This window comes from Dromiciops gliroides, chromosome 2 (genome assembly GCF_019393635.1).
Source record: "Dromiciops gliroides isolate mDroGli1 chromosome 2, mDroGli1.pri, whole genome shotgun sequence".
Lineage (NCBI taxonomy): Eukaryota > Metazoa > Chordata > Mammalia > Microbiotheria > Microbiotheriidae > Dromiciops > Dromiciops gliroides.
In genome coordinates, this window is record NC_057862.1 from 180,985,136 (window position 1) to 181,002,851 (window position 17,716).

The 17,716-nt window shown below is 33.1% G+C and overlaps 1 protein-coding gene across 2 annotated transcripts; it reads right to left on the minus strand.

Annotated features, from left to right (window-relative positions):
* Positions 1-11,013: 11,013 nt before the first annotated feature.
* On the minus strand, positions 11,014-12,259 carry LOC122742747 (olfactory receptor 4K13-like). Of its 2 annotated transcripts, XM_043987199.1 has the most exons (2): positions 11,370-12,259; positions 11,014-11,035 (listed from the first exon to the last, which is right to left on the minus strand). In XM_043987199.1, exons 1-2 carry the CDS (start codon positions 12,257-12,259, stop codon positions 11,014-11,016), a joined length of 912 nt encoding a protein of 303 aa, XP_043843134.1. The 2 variants fall into 2 exon arrangements, with proteins under 2 accessions (XP_043843134.1, XP_043843133.1); XM_043987198.1 differs by lacking the exon at positions 11,014-11,035 and having other exon boundaries at positions 11,324-12,259.
* Positions 12,260-17,716: the final 5,457 nt, after the last annotated feature.

Consider the following 17,716-nt stretch of genomic DNA (forward strand, 5'->3'; position numbering starts at 1 on the left):
CTACTTGATTAAACTCTGTAAAGAAAAAATATTTAATTGAATACATGATAATATGGATGGGAAACATTACATTTAATAAAGAAAATGCTAAATGCTGAAAACTGTTTGAAACATCTCAAAAACTCAATTAATACAAGAAATATTTTGAATGCAACATTGAGGAAATCTATTTGGCCTAAAAATAGAGAATTAAAGTAAATTGCAATTTAGACACGTCATGCTGTTACCCCACAGATAAATTATTTTTAAGATTGTGGGTAAATGGAGGAGTCATAAGTCATTTGCTCATTCTTCACTTCTAGCCCACTCTCAGAACCAAATCCCCACCACAGTGGTCTGATGTACCTACACATACTGGCACTTGTCTCCCCTTCCCCCATGAATAAATACTGTCCTTCCTGCCTTCCCCAATTTTCTAGCTCTCATTTATATTTTGTCTTCTCTTACAAGAATATATGATCCTTGAGAGTATTTCCTTGTATTTTTATCCCCACGTCTGAATATGGTACCTAGAACATAGTAAGCAGTTAAAATGCTCTATCATCAAATCTTGCTCCAGAGACTTACTAGCTGTGTAACCCTTGGCAAGTTATTTAACTCAGCCCCACTTTTCTCTTCTGTAAATGGAGATAATAATAGTCCCTACCTCCCAGGGTTTTTGTGAGGATCAAGTGAGATAATTTGGCTAAAAACATTTTATAACCCACAAAACATTATCTAAATGATAACTGTTTTCTATCATTGTCTTTATATTTGTTAATTGGAGCTTAGTTTCTTTATCTCTAAAAATGAGGGAGTGGCACTAAATAGCCTTTAAGATGGCTTCTAGTTCTACCTCTATGATCCTAATTATTATCAAAAAGTTCATTTAGTTTTTCAATTAGATATTAAAACTAAACAGTTATTCAGTGAAAATGCTCAAACTAACTTATAGACCTAGATTAGCAAATGTTCTAGACCAATGTTTCCCAACCTGGAACCCAAGCCTCTTGAGGTCTTGGAGTTATTGTTCAAAAAGCTCAAATAAATATTTACAACAGATATTATCACCTTGATCTTCATTTTGCACTAATGTGGGCTTGAGAAATTTTTTTGATATTCAGAAAAGGTTCTCATTCTTTAACCATTTGGAAATCTATTTTTTATAGACTCTATGTACATAGACTGCAAGCCTTTAGCTATAAAGACTTTGCTGTGCAAATCAAGGTGACACATATAACAACTATTCTTAATATTTTAATGATTATCAATCCAATTAACTATTATTGATTACTTAATTGATACTGATTACTTTGTGTTGATTCTGTATAAATTTTATACCTAAATGTCTGTGCACGTGTTTATGTTTTGTCTCAGAATCCCTACCACTTAGTGGAGTGCAAAACAAATAATAGGTGCTCTAAAAGGTACATTAAAATGCACAGATATGAATGTGGTAGGATAGTTGGTGCAACTTTCTGTTTAGGTCTTGTTGCTCTCAATAAAAATGTCACTTGTATGTCTTGTTTGTGACTTTGGGTTGTTCCAGGCTTAGAACTGTGCATATATTAATTCCCTAAGCACTGTTGCAAGCTGTGTATATAACAGCAAAGCATTTCATTGAGTAATTAACAAATTAGATTATATACCACTTCCACACCTACTCTACCCCTTTACATCCTATCATAAGATGCCAAATCAGAAGGCTGACTCTTCCATGCACCCTTGTATTTGAATGATTTCATACTATGAAAATATTGACAAAACACTCAATCAAATAGATGTTTACTGAACAAATCAAAGGTTCAAAATACTATGCTAAGGTATCCTAGTACCAATGTGATCTGGGTAGAGAAATGTGGCTAAATTTTTTGTGTGTGATTAATAATTGGAAACTTTATCAAAGTAAATTTTACTTTATTAAACATCACCACTATTTTGGATGTAGCTGTTGGCCCCTATAATGCACATAGATTTTTGCTCTTCAAATCAGACCTGTATTGCTAGGAACAGAGGCAACATGGCACAGAAGGGACAATGCTAGATTTTGAATGTAGAAGACCCTACTTCAAATCTTGCCTCTTCTTCCTTGCTATGTAACCATGGGAAAGTCACTTTTTCTGAACTTTAGTCAACTCATTAAGTCTAAATTATTCATGGATTTTATGAGATGTGGCTAAAAATTGAAAAACAAGTATTAGATAGATATTCACACATTGGCCAATAGGAATCAACATCTCAGGGATGAAATTGACTAGTGGAGGCTGGAGAACATGAGAAAAAAAACAAATACAGGCAACTAAAAAGTTTTTCCTATTTTTAATAAATACTATCTTATCAGAATTAAATTAGCAATGTAAGAAAGAAAATATATATATGTATACATATATACATATAATATATAAAGCCATTTTTAATGAAGCAACAACAAACATCATTGCTTTTCTTCCTAATTACAAATTTCAGTTTTTATTAGTTTGAAATAAGACTTGGTATATGAAATCTAATATTTCCAAAGAAAATCTTATCCTCTCTTCTCCAGCAACACTCAATACTCTTTTGGATTCTCACTTCTCCTTTGAAATTTTCTTTTATAATATTTCAAACATTTATTTTTGGTTCTGTGTGTTACCCCAAATCTTTAACTGCCCCTTCCCTCATACAATCACCTGAAAATTCTTATTGGTTCTACCTTCCCAATATCTCTTGATACTATCTCCTACTCTCTACTCATCCAACTACTTACCTTAATTCATACTCTCATCACCTCTCTCATTGATGAATATTTGTTGAATCAAAATGACTTAAATTTTACAATTTTAATAGAGTTATAACTTCTTTCATTGATTCATCTTCAATCAAGTCTTCACACAGTTGGCAAAATAACTTTCCTAGGTAATAAATCTGATGATTTCACTCCCTGACTGTTGAGCACTCTCCAGTGATTTCCTATTGCAAAGAGAATAAAATGTTTCATGCCCTTTGTTAGCCTAATTTGGTATTACTTACCAATGTCCTCTAAATTGGTAGCTTTATTCCTTTCCATTGATAATCTTATCGCCTCAGTACAGATATACATTATATCTTTATCCACCCATAATTTTTCTCCTTGGCTCAAAACCCACATTTCTATCAGTAATTTTACTATTGCTACCTGAATTGTCTGACACTAACTTGACCCTTAACCTGCCCAAAGGCATGTCCAGAAACCAATTTCTATCATTTGTCTTTCAGTCTGATGTTATTTCAAATAAAATCAAGATAAATGATTTAATCAACTAGTATGCTTTACATGCCACACTATCCTAAAGAGTTGCAAAGATGGAAAAATTCCTTCCTTCAAGGAGAATAGAAACTAAAGAAGAATGGAGGAAAGGGGTAAGGAGAATGGTCAAATGGGTATCCTAGTACATTAGTATTAGTCATTCAACCTACCAGCTCTGAAGAAAGACTTCAAGGAGCAGCCTCTTCAATGACACACAAACACTTTGAGATTATGACTCTTGATTATTTTCCTGTGACTTTAGGGACAGAGCCTTATATAAACTAACTCTCAGGAAAAAAGGCAGGAAAACCCTTAATGTGATAACAATCATGAGGTCAGAAGAGCAAATCCCCATGGGAATTATTGAGAACCACATCAATTTTCCCTAAACTTCAAAGGAAAATTTCATTCTCTTAAAGGGCAAATTTCACCAAAAGAACAGTCATTACCCATATGAACCTCTTTAGAAAATATTTTTCCATGTAATACATGGAAGAAAAAAGGGACAACTCATGGAAAAGAGGTTAACATACAAGACAAGCTTTTAAAAATGTAAATTATTTATCAAGTGGAAGGGTTTTTTTATGAAGTTAGAAATATATGAGCAATCTGTAACCGGTTTTGATATGCTAGCTACATAGTGAATGGCAGCCTCTTGATTGACATCAACTGAGAAGTTCAAACTGGTGACATCTTCAGAGGTCATGCTCTTCTCTCTTGGCTGCTCTCAGAAACAACACAGTAAAGTGAACCTTTAACCATCCAAGGCTGGTATGTGTCTCATAACAATAAATGTTGGTCCTTTGCTTCATATTTTGTTCATATATTTTAGATGAAGAAGAAATTTGGAGGATGCTCCAACCTTGTCGACATCAAGAGATCAGGAGAGTAAGCTATCTGGGGAACCTAGCATCCAGCTGTAATGAAGTCTAGCATTATGGAAGTCCAAAACTCCAAACATCTAGTTTTGTTGGGTTTTTCAACCAGGCCAGAGAAAACGACTTTTAACACTGTACCTTGAAGTTTGCATTTTACTATCCTTGCAACAGAGAGACACTGGAAAACATTGTCAAAAGAATTACGTACCTAGACCTATTATTTAGGAAGATTATTTTGATAACCATGCAAAGACTGCATAGGAAACTAATTTAATACTAAAGAATCAGTCAAAAGCAAGTTATACAAACAATTAATATTTCCATTAAAGAGAATTACAATTAACCAAGATACCAAAATTTATGAGATACAGTTAAAGAAGTACTTTAGGGCAAAATGTATTTCTCTAAATGCTTATATAAAATAAAATAGAGAAAGAGCAGGTCAATGAATTAGGCATGCAACTAAAAAAGCTAGAAAAAGAACAAATTTAAAATCCCCAACTAAATACTAAATTGGAAGTCCTGAAAATCAAAAGAGAGATTAATAAAATTGAAAATAAGAAAACCATTGAACTAATAAATAAAACTGGAAGCTGGTTTTATGAAATAAAACAATAAAGTAGATAAACCATTGGTTAATTTGATTTTAAAAAGAAAAACAAATTACCACTATCAAAAATGAAAAGGTAAATTCATCACCAATGAAGAGGAAATTAGAACAATTATTAGGATCTATTTTGCATAATTATATGCCATTAGATCTAATAATCTAAGCAAAATGGATGACTATTCACCTAAATATATTCTAATTCATTAATAATTTGAGGAATGCAAATTAAAACAACTCTGTGGTGCAACCACACACTCAGTAGATTAGCTAAAATGACAGAAAGGGAAAATGACAAAAGCTGGAGGGATTGTGGGTAAACAAAAACACTAATGCACTGTTGGTGCAGCTAAAAACTAATCCAAAGCAATTTGAAATCAATTCTCCAAAACTACTAAACTGTGCATAGCTTTTGGTCATCAATACCACTACTAGGTCTATGTCCCAAAGAGATCAAAGAATAAGAAAAATGACCCATATGTACAAAAATATTCAAACAGTTTACTTTGTAGTTAAAAAAAATGAAACAGGGCATGTTCATCAATTGGGGAATACCTAAACATGTTATGTTATATATGATGGAATATTACTTTACTATAAGAAATTATAAAGCATGAAAGACAAACATTTACCAAAGTATCACTTTTCAAGGAAAAAAAAACCTTATAACTAAAAACCCTCACTTCATCCTACCATCCTTGATGGTAACATAGACAGTGAATATCATTACTAAACATATATGCACTAAGAGGTACAGCATCCAAATTCTTAGAGAAGAAGTTGTGAGTTACAGGAAGAAAATAGAAAGCAAACCTATATTAGTGGGGCACCTAAACCTCCACCTTTCAAAACTAGATAAATCTAAGCACAAAATTAATAAGAAAGAATTTAAGGAGGTAAATTTAATTTTAGAAAAATTAAATATAATAGCCTTCTGGAGAAAATTGGATGGGGATAGAAAAGAATATACCTTTTTCTCAGTAGTACATGGCATGTACACAAAAATTGATCATGTATTAGGGCATGAAAACCTCACAGTTGAATGCAGAAAGGCAAAAGTCACAAATGCTTCCTTTTAAGATCATGATGCAATAAAAATTACATGTAATAAAGGGCCATGAAAAGATAGATAAAAAATTAATTGGAAACTAAATAATCTCATGCTAAAGAATGAGTGGGTCAAACAACAAATCGTAGAAACAATCAATAACTTCATGCAAGTGAATGACAATAATGAAACAACATACCAAAACTTATGGAATGCAGCCAAAGTAGTTCTTAGGGGAAATTTTATATCTCTAAATGCCTACATGAATAAACTAGAGAAAGAAAAGATCAATGAATTGGATATGCAACAAAAAAAAAAAACCTAGAAAAATAACAAATTAAAAATCCCCAATTAAACACCAAATTAGGAATTCTGAAAATTAAAGGAGAGCTTAATGAAATTGAAAGTAAGAAAAATATAGAATTAATAAATAAAACTAAGAACTGGTTTTATGGGGAAAAAAACAATAGAACAGATAAACCTTTGGTTAATTTGATTAAAATAAGAAAGAAACAAACCAAATTACCAGCATCAAAAATGAAAATGGTGAACTCACTACCGACAAAGAGGAAATTAAAGCAATTATTCAAAGCTATTTTTCCCAACTATATGTCAATAAATTTGACTATCTAAATGAAATGGATAAATACCTACAAAAATATAAACTGCCCAGATTGATAAAAGAGGAAATAAAATCCTTAAATAAGTCCATTTTAGAAAATAAATTGAACAAAACATCAATGAACTCCCTAAGAAAAAAATCTCTAGGGTCAGATAGATTTACAAGTGAATTCTACCAAACATTTAAAGAAAAATTAATTACAATACTATACAAACTATTTGGAAAAATAGGTGAAAAGGAATCCTACTAAATTCCTTTTATGAGACAAATATGGTGCTCTTCCTAAACCAGGAAGAGCAAACAGAGAGAAAGACAATTATAGACCAATCTCTCTAATGAATATTGATGCAAAAATTCTAAATGGAATATTAGCAATGAGATTATAGCAATTTATGATCAGTATAATACACTGTAACCAGGTGGGATTTATACCAGGAACGCAGGGCTGGTTCAATATTAGGAAAGCTATCAACATAATTGATCACATCAATAACAAAACTAACCAAAATCATATGATTATCTCAATAGATTGAGAGAAAGCTTTTGACAAAATATAGTACCCATTCCTATTTAAAAACATTAAAGAACATAGGAATAAATGGAGCTTTCCTTAATATGATAAACAATACCTATCTTAAATTACCAATAAGTGTTATATGTAACAGGTATAAGTTATAGGCATACTCAATATGATCAGGGGTGAAACAAGGATGTCCATCATTAACACTATTATTCAATATTATACTAAAAATGTTAGCCTTAGCAATAAGAGAAAAAAAAGAAATTGAAGGAATTCAAATAGGCAAGTAAGAAACAAAATTATCACATTGCAGATGATATGATGGTATACTTACAGAATCCTAAAGAATCAACTGAAAAACTACTTGAAACAATGAACAACTTTAACAAAGTTGCAGGATATAAAATAAACCCATGTAAATCATTAATATTTCTAAATATGACCTGTAACAAAGTCCAGCAGCAAGAGATAGAAAGTGAAATTCCATTTAAAATTACTGTAGACAATATAAAATACTTGGGAGTCTACCTGCCAAGGAGAACCCAGGAACCGTATGATCACAATTACGAAACACTTTACCCAAGTAAAACCAGATCCAAACTAATAGAAAAATAACAATTGCTCATGGATAGGCCATGCTAATATAATAAAAATGACAATTCTACCTAAATTAATTTACTTATTCAGCGCCATACCAATCAAACTGCCAAAAAATATTTCATAGAGCTAAAAAAAATAACAAAATTCGTATGGAAGAATAAAAGATCAAGAATATCAAGGGAATTAATGAAAAAAATACAAAGGAAGGTGGCTTAGTTATACCATCTAAAACTATATAATAAAGCACCAATCATCAAAACTATTTGGTACTAAGAAATAGAAAGGTGGATCAGTAGAATGGATTAGGCACACAAAACACAATAGTAAATGAATATAGAAGTCTCCTGTTTGATAAACCCAAAGACTCTATCCCCCAGTTTAAGAACTCAATATTTGACAAAAACTGCTGGAAAAACTTAAAATAGTATGGCAGAAACAAGGCATAGACCAATATCTTACACCACACACCAAAGTAAATTCAAAATGGCTACAAGATCTAGACATAAAGGGTGATACCATAGCCAAATTAGAAAAGAAAGGAATATTTTACTTGTCAGATCTCTGGAGAGGGGAAGAATTTATGACCAAAAATGAGATAAAGAAAATTATGAAATGCAGAATGGATCATTTTGATTACATTAAATTAAAAAGGTTTTGCACAACTGAAACTAATGTCAACAAGAATAAAAGAAAAGAAGAAAGCTGGGAAACATTTTTTACAGCCAGTGTTCCAGATAAAGGTCACATATCTAAAATGTGTGGAGAACTGAATCAAACACATAAGAATATGTCATTCCCCAATTGAGAAATGGTCAAAAGATATGAACAGGAAGTTTTCAGATGAAGAAATTAAAATTGTCTAGCCATATGAAAAGACATTCTTAATCACTACTGATTAGAGAAATACAAATTAAAACTATTTTGAGGTACCACCTCCAATTGATTAATATGACAAAAAATGAGAATGATAAATGTTGGAGATGTGGGAAAAATGGAGCACTAATGTACTGTTGGTGGAGCCATGAACTGCTCCAACCAGTCTAGAGAGCAATCTGGAACTATGCCCAAAAGGCCATAAAACTGTGCATACCCTTTGACCCAGCAATACCACTACTAGGTCTATGTCTCAAAGAGATCATAAAAAAGGGAAAAGTACCGACATATACAAAAATATTTATACCTGTTCTTTTTGTGGTCACAAAGGATTGGAAATTGAGGGGATGCCCATCAACTGGGGAATGGCTAAACAAGTTGTGATATATGAATGTAAAGGAATTCTATTGTGCTGTAAGAAATGATAAGCAGATGAATTTTAGAAAAACCTGTAAAGACATATGAATTAATGCTGAGTGAAATGAGCAGAAACAAGAGAACATTGTACACAGTATCTACAACATTGTGTGATGATTAATTGTGACAGACTTAACTCTTCTGAGTAATACAATGATCCAAGACAATGCCAAAAGACTTATGGTAAAAAAAAAATGCTCTCCACCTTCAAAAAAAGAACTATGGAATCTGAATGCAGATTGAAGCATACTAATTTCACTTTTGTTGCTTTTTTTGTTGTTATTGTTCTTGTTTATTCTTTCTGTGTTGTTTTTTCTTTTGATTCTCATTCTTCTCTCCCAACATGACTAATGTGGAAATATGTTTAATATGATTATAATATATAACCTATATCAGATTGCTTGCTGGCCTTAGGAGAAAGGAGGGAAGGGAGGGTGGGAGAAAAATTTGGAACTCAAAAAAAAATCTTTACATGTAATTGAAAAATAATAAAATTTTATTTTAGACAGATAGATAGATAGAAAGCATTCAAGGCAGCTCTATATGGACCTGAAATATTCCTTTGTACTACTTTAAATGACCTATTTATCTGACCTTTGCTTATAATCAACATATCCCAAGAACCTCTCATCCTTAAAAGAACAAATATTGTTAAACTTTACCATCTTTTAACATAATTGCCTAATAACTAACCTTTTTATCTTCAAAGTTTTAGAAAGATCTATCTGTATTCCTCTCCCTTACTACATCACTGTTTTGCAGTCTAGCTTCTGACATCATTACTCAAGTGAAATATATATTTATAAAGTTATCATTGCTCTTATAATTACTAAATCTGATGGCCTTTTCTCAGTCTTCATACTTCTTGACCTCTATGAAGCATTTGACATTGTTGACCACCTTCTTTTCCTGGAAATTCTGTCCCTTCTAGCTTTTCATTATTCTACTCTTTCTTGTTTATCCTTATACCTGTCTGACCACTCATCAGTCTACTTTGCTAATTAATCCTTCAAATCATTGAAATTAATGGAAGACAGCTATATTAGAAGTTGCTGATGGAAATGTGTAGTGGTTAGAAGGTTGGACCTGGAATCAAGGAGATGTGAGTTGAAACTTCATCTCAGACACTTACTAGCTATGTTACCCTGGGCAAGCCATTTACAATTAGTCTGCCACAGTTTGCTCATCTGTAAAATTGGGATAAGAATGCCATCTAAACCACAGGGTTGATATGAGAATCAAATGAGTTAACATAGGTAAAGTACTCTGCAAACTTTAGAGGAGTATATAAATAGTAGCTATTACCATTATTACCCTACCCTAAATATTATTTGTAAATATATGGTATGGTATTTGTATATATATACATATGTATACATATATATGGTATAAATATTATTTGTATATATATATACCATGACAATGTACCACAAGTGTGATGTATCATAGCATTTCTTTTGTTCTTATGTTCAGATTACAGTGTGGTCTATTTGGCTAAATAATCAGTTCATATCAATTTCTCTATACTCAAATGGCTACCATAACATGATATATTTACATCTGGGGCCATCCAGTTATCCTGATATATATCTTGCCACTGGACCCAGATGGCTCTGGAGGAGAGAGTGAGGTTGATGACCATGCACAGATCTCCTTCACTTAAATCCAATTCACTGCAAGTCATGACATCATTCCAATGTCATGTTCTTCTTTGAGAATAAAGGACAAACAACACTAACATGATATAGATATAAAATATTATGAATGTTGCTCCAAGTTCTGTTATTAATTAGTTGGAATTTCTGTTTCACTCAGAATGGTGTGTATAGACTTCATGTCAGTGGATACTTATAATTGTGGGAATTTTAGTCTTGTCTTGAAGTCGGCCTACATAACTAGCCCCAGTTCTTCTCAAACCTTAATTGTGCAAAATGAGTAGGAGACATATAGTATTATACAATCATTCTGGTAGTTATAATGAGCATTGTTCACCATATCTCACTCCTTTTTGACAGTGTGGGAGAATTTGACAGAGAAACTACATTCCTGAACTAAGGGCTTCTGAAAGGTTCCACAATTTGTTGCTTTCTTTCTGTTGATGGTCAGGTTTTTAGCCAGCTGTGTTTATGATTATGGCAAAAGAAAATAAAAACAGAGGTTAAGCAGAAGAGAGGTTAGAGAGCAAGACAGTCAAGGACAAGTTCTTATATACAAATCTTTTTTTTTTTTTGTATTTTGCTACAATTTAAAATTCTAAAGTTAAATTGAATTCCAGTTAATAAATTATTTTATTTTAATAAGTACACACACACACACAAACATATATATATATATATATATATACATCCATAAATACAATCAACCATATTTACAACCAAAACACATTTCCAGGATATTAATTTATTTTTCTTTATAAAAGTAAACATTTTAAATGAATTAAAATAACAAATAGTCATTCAGAGAAGGAATTTATCCTGCTTGTGTAGTAAAAATTTTCATCTTCATGAGCATTATCTAGAGGATTGGCCTAGAGCTGATGTGTCGGCTCCTCAGTCTAATCATGGCTGACTTCATCTCCTTATTCCTTAAACTATAGATAATTGGATTAAGGAGAGGAGTGATAACAGCAAAAAAAACTGAGAGGAATTTGTCCAATGCATAGCTACTAACTGGCCAAGCATAGATTAAGATAAGTGGTCCAAAAAAGAGAGTTACCACTGTGATGTGAGCAGATAATGTGGACAGAGCCTTAGAAAGCCCACCAGAGGAGCGACGGTGGACGGTGAGCAAGATGACAGCATAGGAGACAAGCAAAAGGATGAAGCAGATCAATGAGAGAAGCCCACTGTCAGCAATCACAAGAAGGTCAAGGATATAGGTATCAGTACAGGCAAGACTCATCACCAGGGGAAGGTCACAAAAAACATCATCAATCACATTGGGGCCACAGAAGGGCAGGGTCACGACAAAGGCCATTTGACTCATGGTGTGCACAAAGCCAATAACCCATGAGAGAAACACACTTCCTAATAAGATTCGATGGTTCATAATTGTTGTGTAGTGGAGAGGTTTACATATTGCAACATATCGATCAATAGCCATCACTACAAGTAGACTCATCTCACTGCCTCCTAAGAAGTGAACTAAAAACATCTGTGCCATACAACCCCATAATGAAATGGTTTTTCTCTCTCTAAAGAAGTCTGTGATCATCTTGGGGACAGTCACAGTGGACAAGGTCATGTCAAGAAAGGAAAGATTGGCCAGGAGGAAGTACATGGGAGTGGATTGCAAGTGGGAGTCAAAGATCACCATCAGTATAATGAGACTATTTCCAGTCATGATGGATGTATAGGCCAGGAAAAATATCACAAAAAATAAAATCTCAAGCTCCCAAGAATTGGTGAGTCCTAACAAAATAAACTCATTTACTATAGAGTTATTATTCATCTTCACCTATTTGATATATTTCAAGCACCCAGAAGTTCTCTGAAGGGACAAATCTGAAAAAGAAACAAACAGTTTTAGGTGAGCACTATTGAATATTATTGAGAAATGTGAAAAGTAGATTTTAATTTGACACAGAAGATATTGAATATTAAAAACTGTTTGAAATAATCTCAGGGCCTTAATTATTGCCACAAATATTTAAGATGGTGTGTTACAAAAAAATATGCACAAAAATCAAGAGACAATCAGAGTAACTTACACTTTGAAGAAAGATCAGACTGTGCCCCTACAACCTTGGCCATTTTGGTGAAATGAAACAATCACAAATAATTTACTAACTGGGCCTCAGTTTTCTTGCCATTAGACATGAGGAGGCAGCATCATATGGCTTTTAAGTTTGTTTCCATTTGTAGATCCATAATCCATAATCCTCTCTTCCTAATGACTACCTATACACTATTAATTGCTTTTTCTGCTAACGATGTAGAACAGAAGTTTTCTGTGAAAATGCTCAAATCAGTCCACCTAGACAGACAGACTTCTTGACCAATGACTCTCTCATCTGCATCACAGAGTCTTTGGCCCCTTACAGGTGCTACTCAACATTTTAAAATAAATTTGGACACCAATGGTTATCAGATTGATCTCTAGTTCTAATAAGTAGATTTTGAATAATTGTTTTAATTTTTTAAAGTTCCTTATGTTTTTAAAAGTCCATAAAGCACTTTTCTATAACCCGGTATTTAAGATGCAAACCCTCAGCTACCAGCTATCATTATTATTAATTTAATCACTTTATAGAATCAGATAACCAACAATATTTATTAATTTGTATTTACTCTGTATATATCATGTACATACTTTTCAATAACACCCATTGGTTTTGCCTTGTATTCATAGCACCTAGCAAGATTGCTGAAACACTGCATACTATAAATACTTGTCCTTCCCCTGGGTAGTAACTCAGTCAGTTCTATTTATTAGTAAGACTATTTTATCTACTGTATGTAGAGTAGTTCAGATATGGAAGATACTGAAAGTAATGTGATCAGTTATGTATGTTGTTATGTATGTTAGTACCAAGGTATTGCCATCCTGATCTCTTTGAAGGATGAGGAGAGGGTAGAACCTGTCCCTGGCATAAAATTTTCAATCCATGGACTGAAGCTGGAGATATGAGAAAACAGAAAAAAGCTTCTAACACAATGAAAAAATACCATGAGTTAGAAGTTCTGTAAGTAAATACAGAAGAAGAGAATAACAAAATTAAATACAATTGAACTGGAGGGGGGAAGACATTTCCATAAGGATTCCAAGAGTGCATAGAAAAATTAATAAAAAGATGGAATTAGAATGACTGAGGAAAACATCATAAGAAAAATGCATAGCTTAGAAGAGAAGGTCAAAAATACAACCCAAGTAATAGATACTCTGAAAAATAGAATGAAGCAAACAACTCAAAAATTCAATGAAAGAAAAAAAAGAAATATTAGGACAAAATCAAAAGAAAGAAAAATTATATACTGTATCTACTATAAAAATGCTGAACATGGAGAAAATGACAAGGAGAAGACATTTAGAAATCATCAGATTCCCCTCAAAAAACATAAACAAACAAAATACCTGATCACAATAGGTCAAGAAATAATAAAACTGGGGCAGCTAGGTGGTGCAGTGGATAGAGCACTGGCCCTGGATTCAGGAGGACCTGAGTTCAAATCCAGCCTCAGACACTTAACACTTACTAGCTGTGTGACTCTGGGCAAGTCACTTAACCCCAATTGCCTCACCAATAAATTAATTAATTAATTAATTAATTTTAAAAAATAATAAAACTCCCAAAACCATTAGTATCAGAGGGAAAATGAAAATAGAAAGAATATATCAGTTATTTCTCAAAGAAATCCAAATTGAAAATACCTAAAGATGTAATATAACAAAAATCTAGAAGAAAAAAAAATACTGCAGAAGAAAAAATACAAAAAGAAGTCAAATACCAAGGAACAATCAATATCACACTAAATAATGCCATAATTATTATGAAGAAAAATAAATACTGGAATAAGGTATGCCAAAAAGCAAAGAAAAAAGTTTACTACATAAGGATAACATCCTGCAAAATTGTATAATCCTACCAGAGAAAAATGGACCTTTAAGAGATATGAGAGAGAGAGAAACACATAGAGAAAGTTGATGCTTTTATAATTGGAAGTAAAGATAGAAATGAGAGTTATATAGAGTTATATAATAAAGATAGATTATATATAAACATATATAAAGACAGTTGTAGATATAAATGTAGCTATAGATACTTTCCTCCCAGACTTGTGCTTTTATTAGCTTTTGGTGACCAAATTCCTCTACCAATGCAAACCAGCGTCCTCTTTCAAATGTATAGCATTAGAGAAGTACCTGCGCCACTGAGAAGTTGCAAATTGAACTGTCGCACAGTGCATCTGCATCCAAAGTAGGACTAAAGCCAGGTTTTCCTGTTTCTAGAGTAATCTGTATAGTCATTACGGCATGATGTATTGAGAAATTTTAAAGGTATGAATCATGATCAAGTGCTTATGATTTAATAGAGAAGAGGAGACAAAGGTCCCCATAGAATCCTACTGCCTTAAATGGTCAGTGAAGGAGTGAAGAAAGACAAGTACAGTCAATTGTTCTATGTTTTGTTGTTTTAAAAGAAGAAAAAGGAGAGAAAAATAATACAAAGTGGGAAAATAGAAAGAAGAGGAACTTAAGAATTTTTCAAAATTTTAGAGGGTAGAAGAAGAGTATACTAAAATAGAGGTAAAGGTTGGGTGAGAAGGACTGGAAACTCACTTTTATCTGAATGAGGCAAAGGAGGATTGAATTAACTCTCTCTCTCTCTCTCTCTCTCTCTCTCTCTCTCTCTCTCTCTCTCTCTCTCTCTCTCTCTCTCTCTCTCTTTCCCTCCCTCCCTCCTCCTCTATCTGTCTGTCTCTGTCTGTCTGTGCGGGTCACACACACACAAACACAAATACACCACACAGTCACAGACACACAGAATTTGGCATTATATACCAACAGTGATTTCAACAAAGAAATAGGAGGGACAAGGAAAGAGAAAAGAGGGTACAGTGAGGTTTAAGAGGGAGGGTAGAGCTGAGGAGGGAATAGTCAAGCAAAACAAACTTCAGCTACAGAAAACAGCTTACAAGGGAAAAATGAAAAGGAAAGAGATAATAAGAACCAGAGATCTAAATGTATACTGGATTAAGGGAGAAAGGGCTAAGGAAAGGATCAGACCACTTACATTTTAAAATTACTAATGTTGATTCTATCCTTTTTTCTTATGTACCTCATTTTTCTTTTTGAAGAGGGAAAAGTGTAGGAGTGGGGACAAAGTGAGGAAAATTTATAAGAGGATATGATTAAGGGAAAAACACAATTACAATAATCTGGATGTGAATAGGATGCCCTTACCCATAAAAATAAGTATGAAATGAATGAGTGAATGAATGAATGGACAGACAGATGACAGACAGGGAGATAGGTAGAAAGAAAGAAAGAAAGAAAGAAAGAAAGAAAGAAAGAAAGAAAGAAAGAAAGAAAGAAAGAAAGAAAGAAAGAAAGAAAGAAAGAAAGAAAGAAAAATAAAGTCCTATGCTTGAAGTAAAAAAGAACTGAGTTCAAATTCTTTTTCAGACACTTACTAGCTATGTTACCCTGGGCAAGTCACTGGATTTCTCTCAGCCTCAACTGAATCATCTGTAAAATGAGGATAATCACCTATCTCATGGAATTGTTGTGAGAATCAAATAAGATAACATGTACAGTGCTTTGCCAACCTTAAAGCACATTATAATTGTACTATAATTATTATAAAGATCTTTAAATGCTAAACAAATACATTTATATTTTATCCTAGATATAGAAGGAAGTCTCTAAAATGTATCAAGTAAGGGAGTGATAAGGTCTGATGAGAGCTTTAGGAAGATCACTTTAGAAGGAAGCTATGTGAATTATAGTCAGAAATAGATTGAAAGGATATTTTAAAGGTATATTTAAAGTGTTTTGGCCACTAAGTAGGTATGGGTGGGGGGAAAGGAGAGAGATAAATAAAAAAGTATTCTCAGTTTTCCAGTCTGAATTATAGAGTGACTAAGAAAATGATACCAGCAATCAACATAGGAAGTTGGAAGGAAGGACAAGTCAGACATGGAAGATGACTCATGCAAAAGAACAAATGCAGGAGAATAAATGATGAGATTGGGAAACATGAAATATTTTCCCTTATTGTTACCTTACCTCCAAACCTGCTCCTCTGCCAACTTATCTTTAGAAAATGAGATTAATTTTGCATCCTTCCCACTCTTTTTCGCCCTCAGCAATGTCAGATAGTTACTAAGCCCTTCCAAATATACTTATATGGTATTGCTTGAATTTGTCTCCTAGTCTCCATTCACAAAGATAACTTAGTTCAGGCTCTCATCATTTTTCATCTTGATGTCAATTGGCTGAGTTGAAAGAAATTGAATTAGATGCTTTTAATAGCTTCATAAAAGATTTCCTTGCTTCCAGTCTCTCCCATCTCTTAACCAGAAATCTTTCATCTTTTTGCTTTGTGTCATGGATCCTTTGGCAGCCTGGTGAAACCCATGGACTCCTCAGAATGTTGGTAAATGCATTAAATAAAATCAATAGGTTTACAAAGGAAATCAATGATATAAAAATAAAGTTATCAAAATATATATTTTATAAAAGTTCATTCACAGGCTACAAGTTAAAGACACCTGTTCTAATCCATTCCTTATATAGCTGACAAAATTGTCTTCTTGAGTAATAGTTGGTTTCCTTCTGACAATAGAATAAAATATAATCCCCTTAGTCTTGCCTATTGGGCCTTTCATGCTCCCAGTGTTACAGATTTTCTGTAACAAAACAGAACAGAACTGTGTCTTCATGTGACAATTAAATATGTTCAACACGCATAGTTTGTAGACACATGGGTAACTTAATCATTTGACTAATAAGGCTAGCACATTATTAATAAAAGGATGGTCATTTTATCATCTCTCTCTTAGATCAAAGATAAGCATGGTGGTGGACTCAGAGTTTATATATACTTGGAAGAGTAGGTGTTCAGTAAAGGACTGAGAGTGACATCATGGCACCCTTGGACAAAGACTTATCTCTATACCCAGCCTTGGGCAATCTATTCAAGCCCCATCCAAGACTGAGCAGGACACAATGGCTATTCCACTTGGGTGGGGTCTGAATAAGAAAGTTAGCCCAATCTCTATCAGCAATGTCCTTCAAGAGACTGTACTTTAAAAATCAGGACTTTGGAAAAGAAAGAGGGGAAGAACTCTGGATGTCCCCAAATCATTGGTTATTAATAATAATTTATCTCATTCATCTCATCTTGTTCTTCCATGCCTTTACACATTTGCCCAAGTTTCCTCCATGCAGAGAAAATCCTTACTC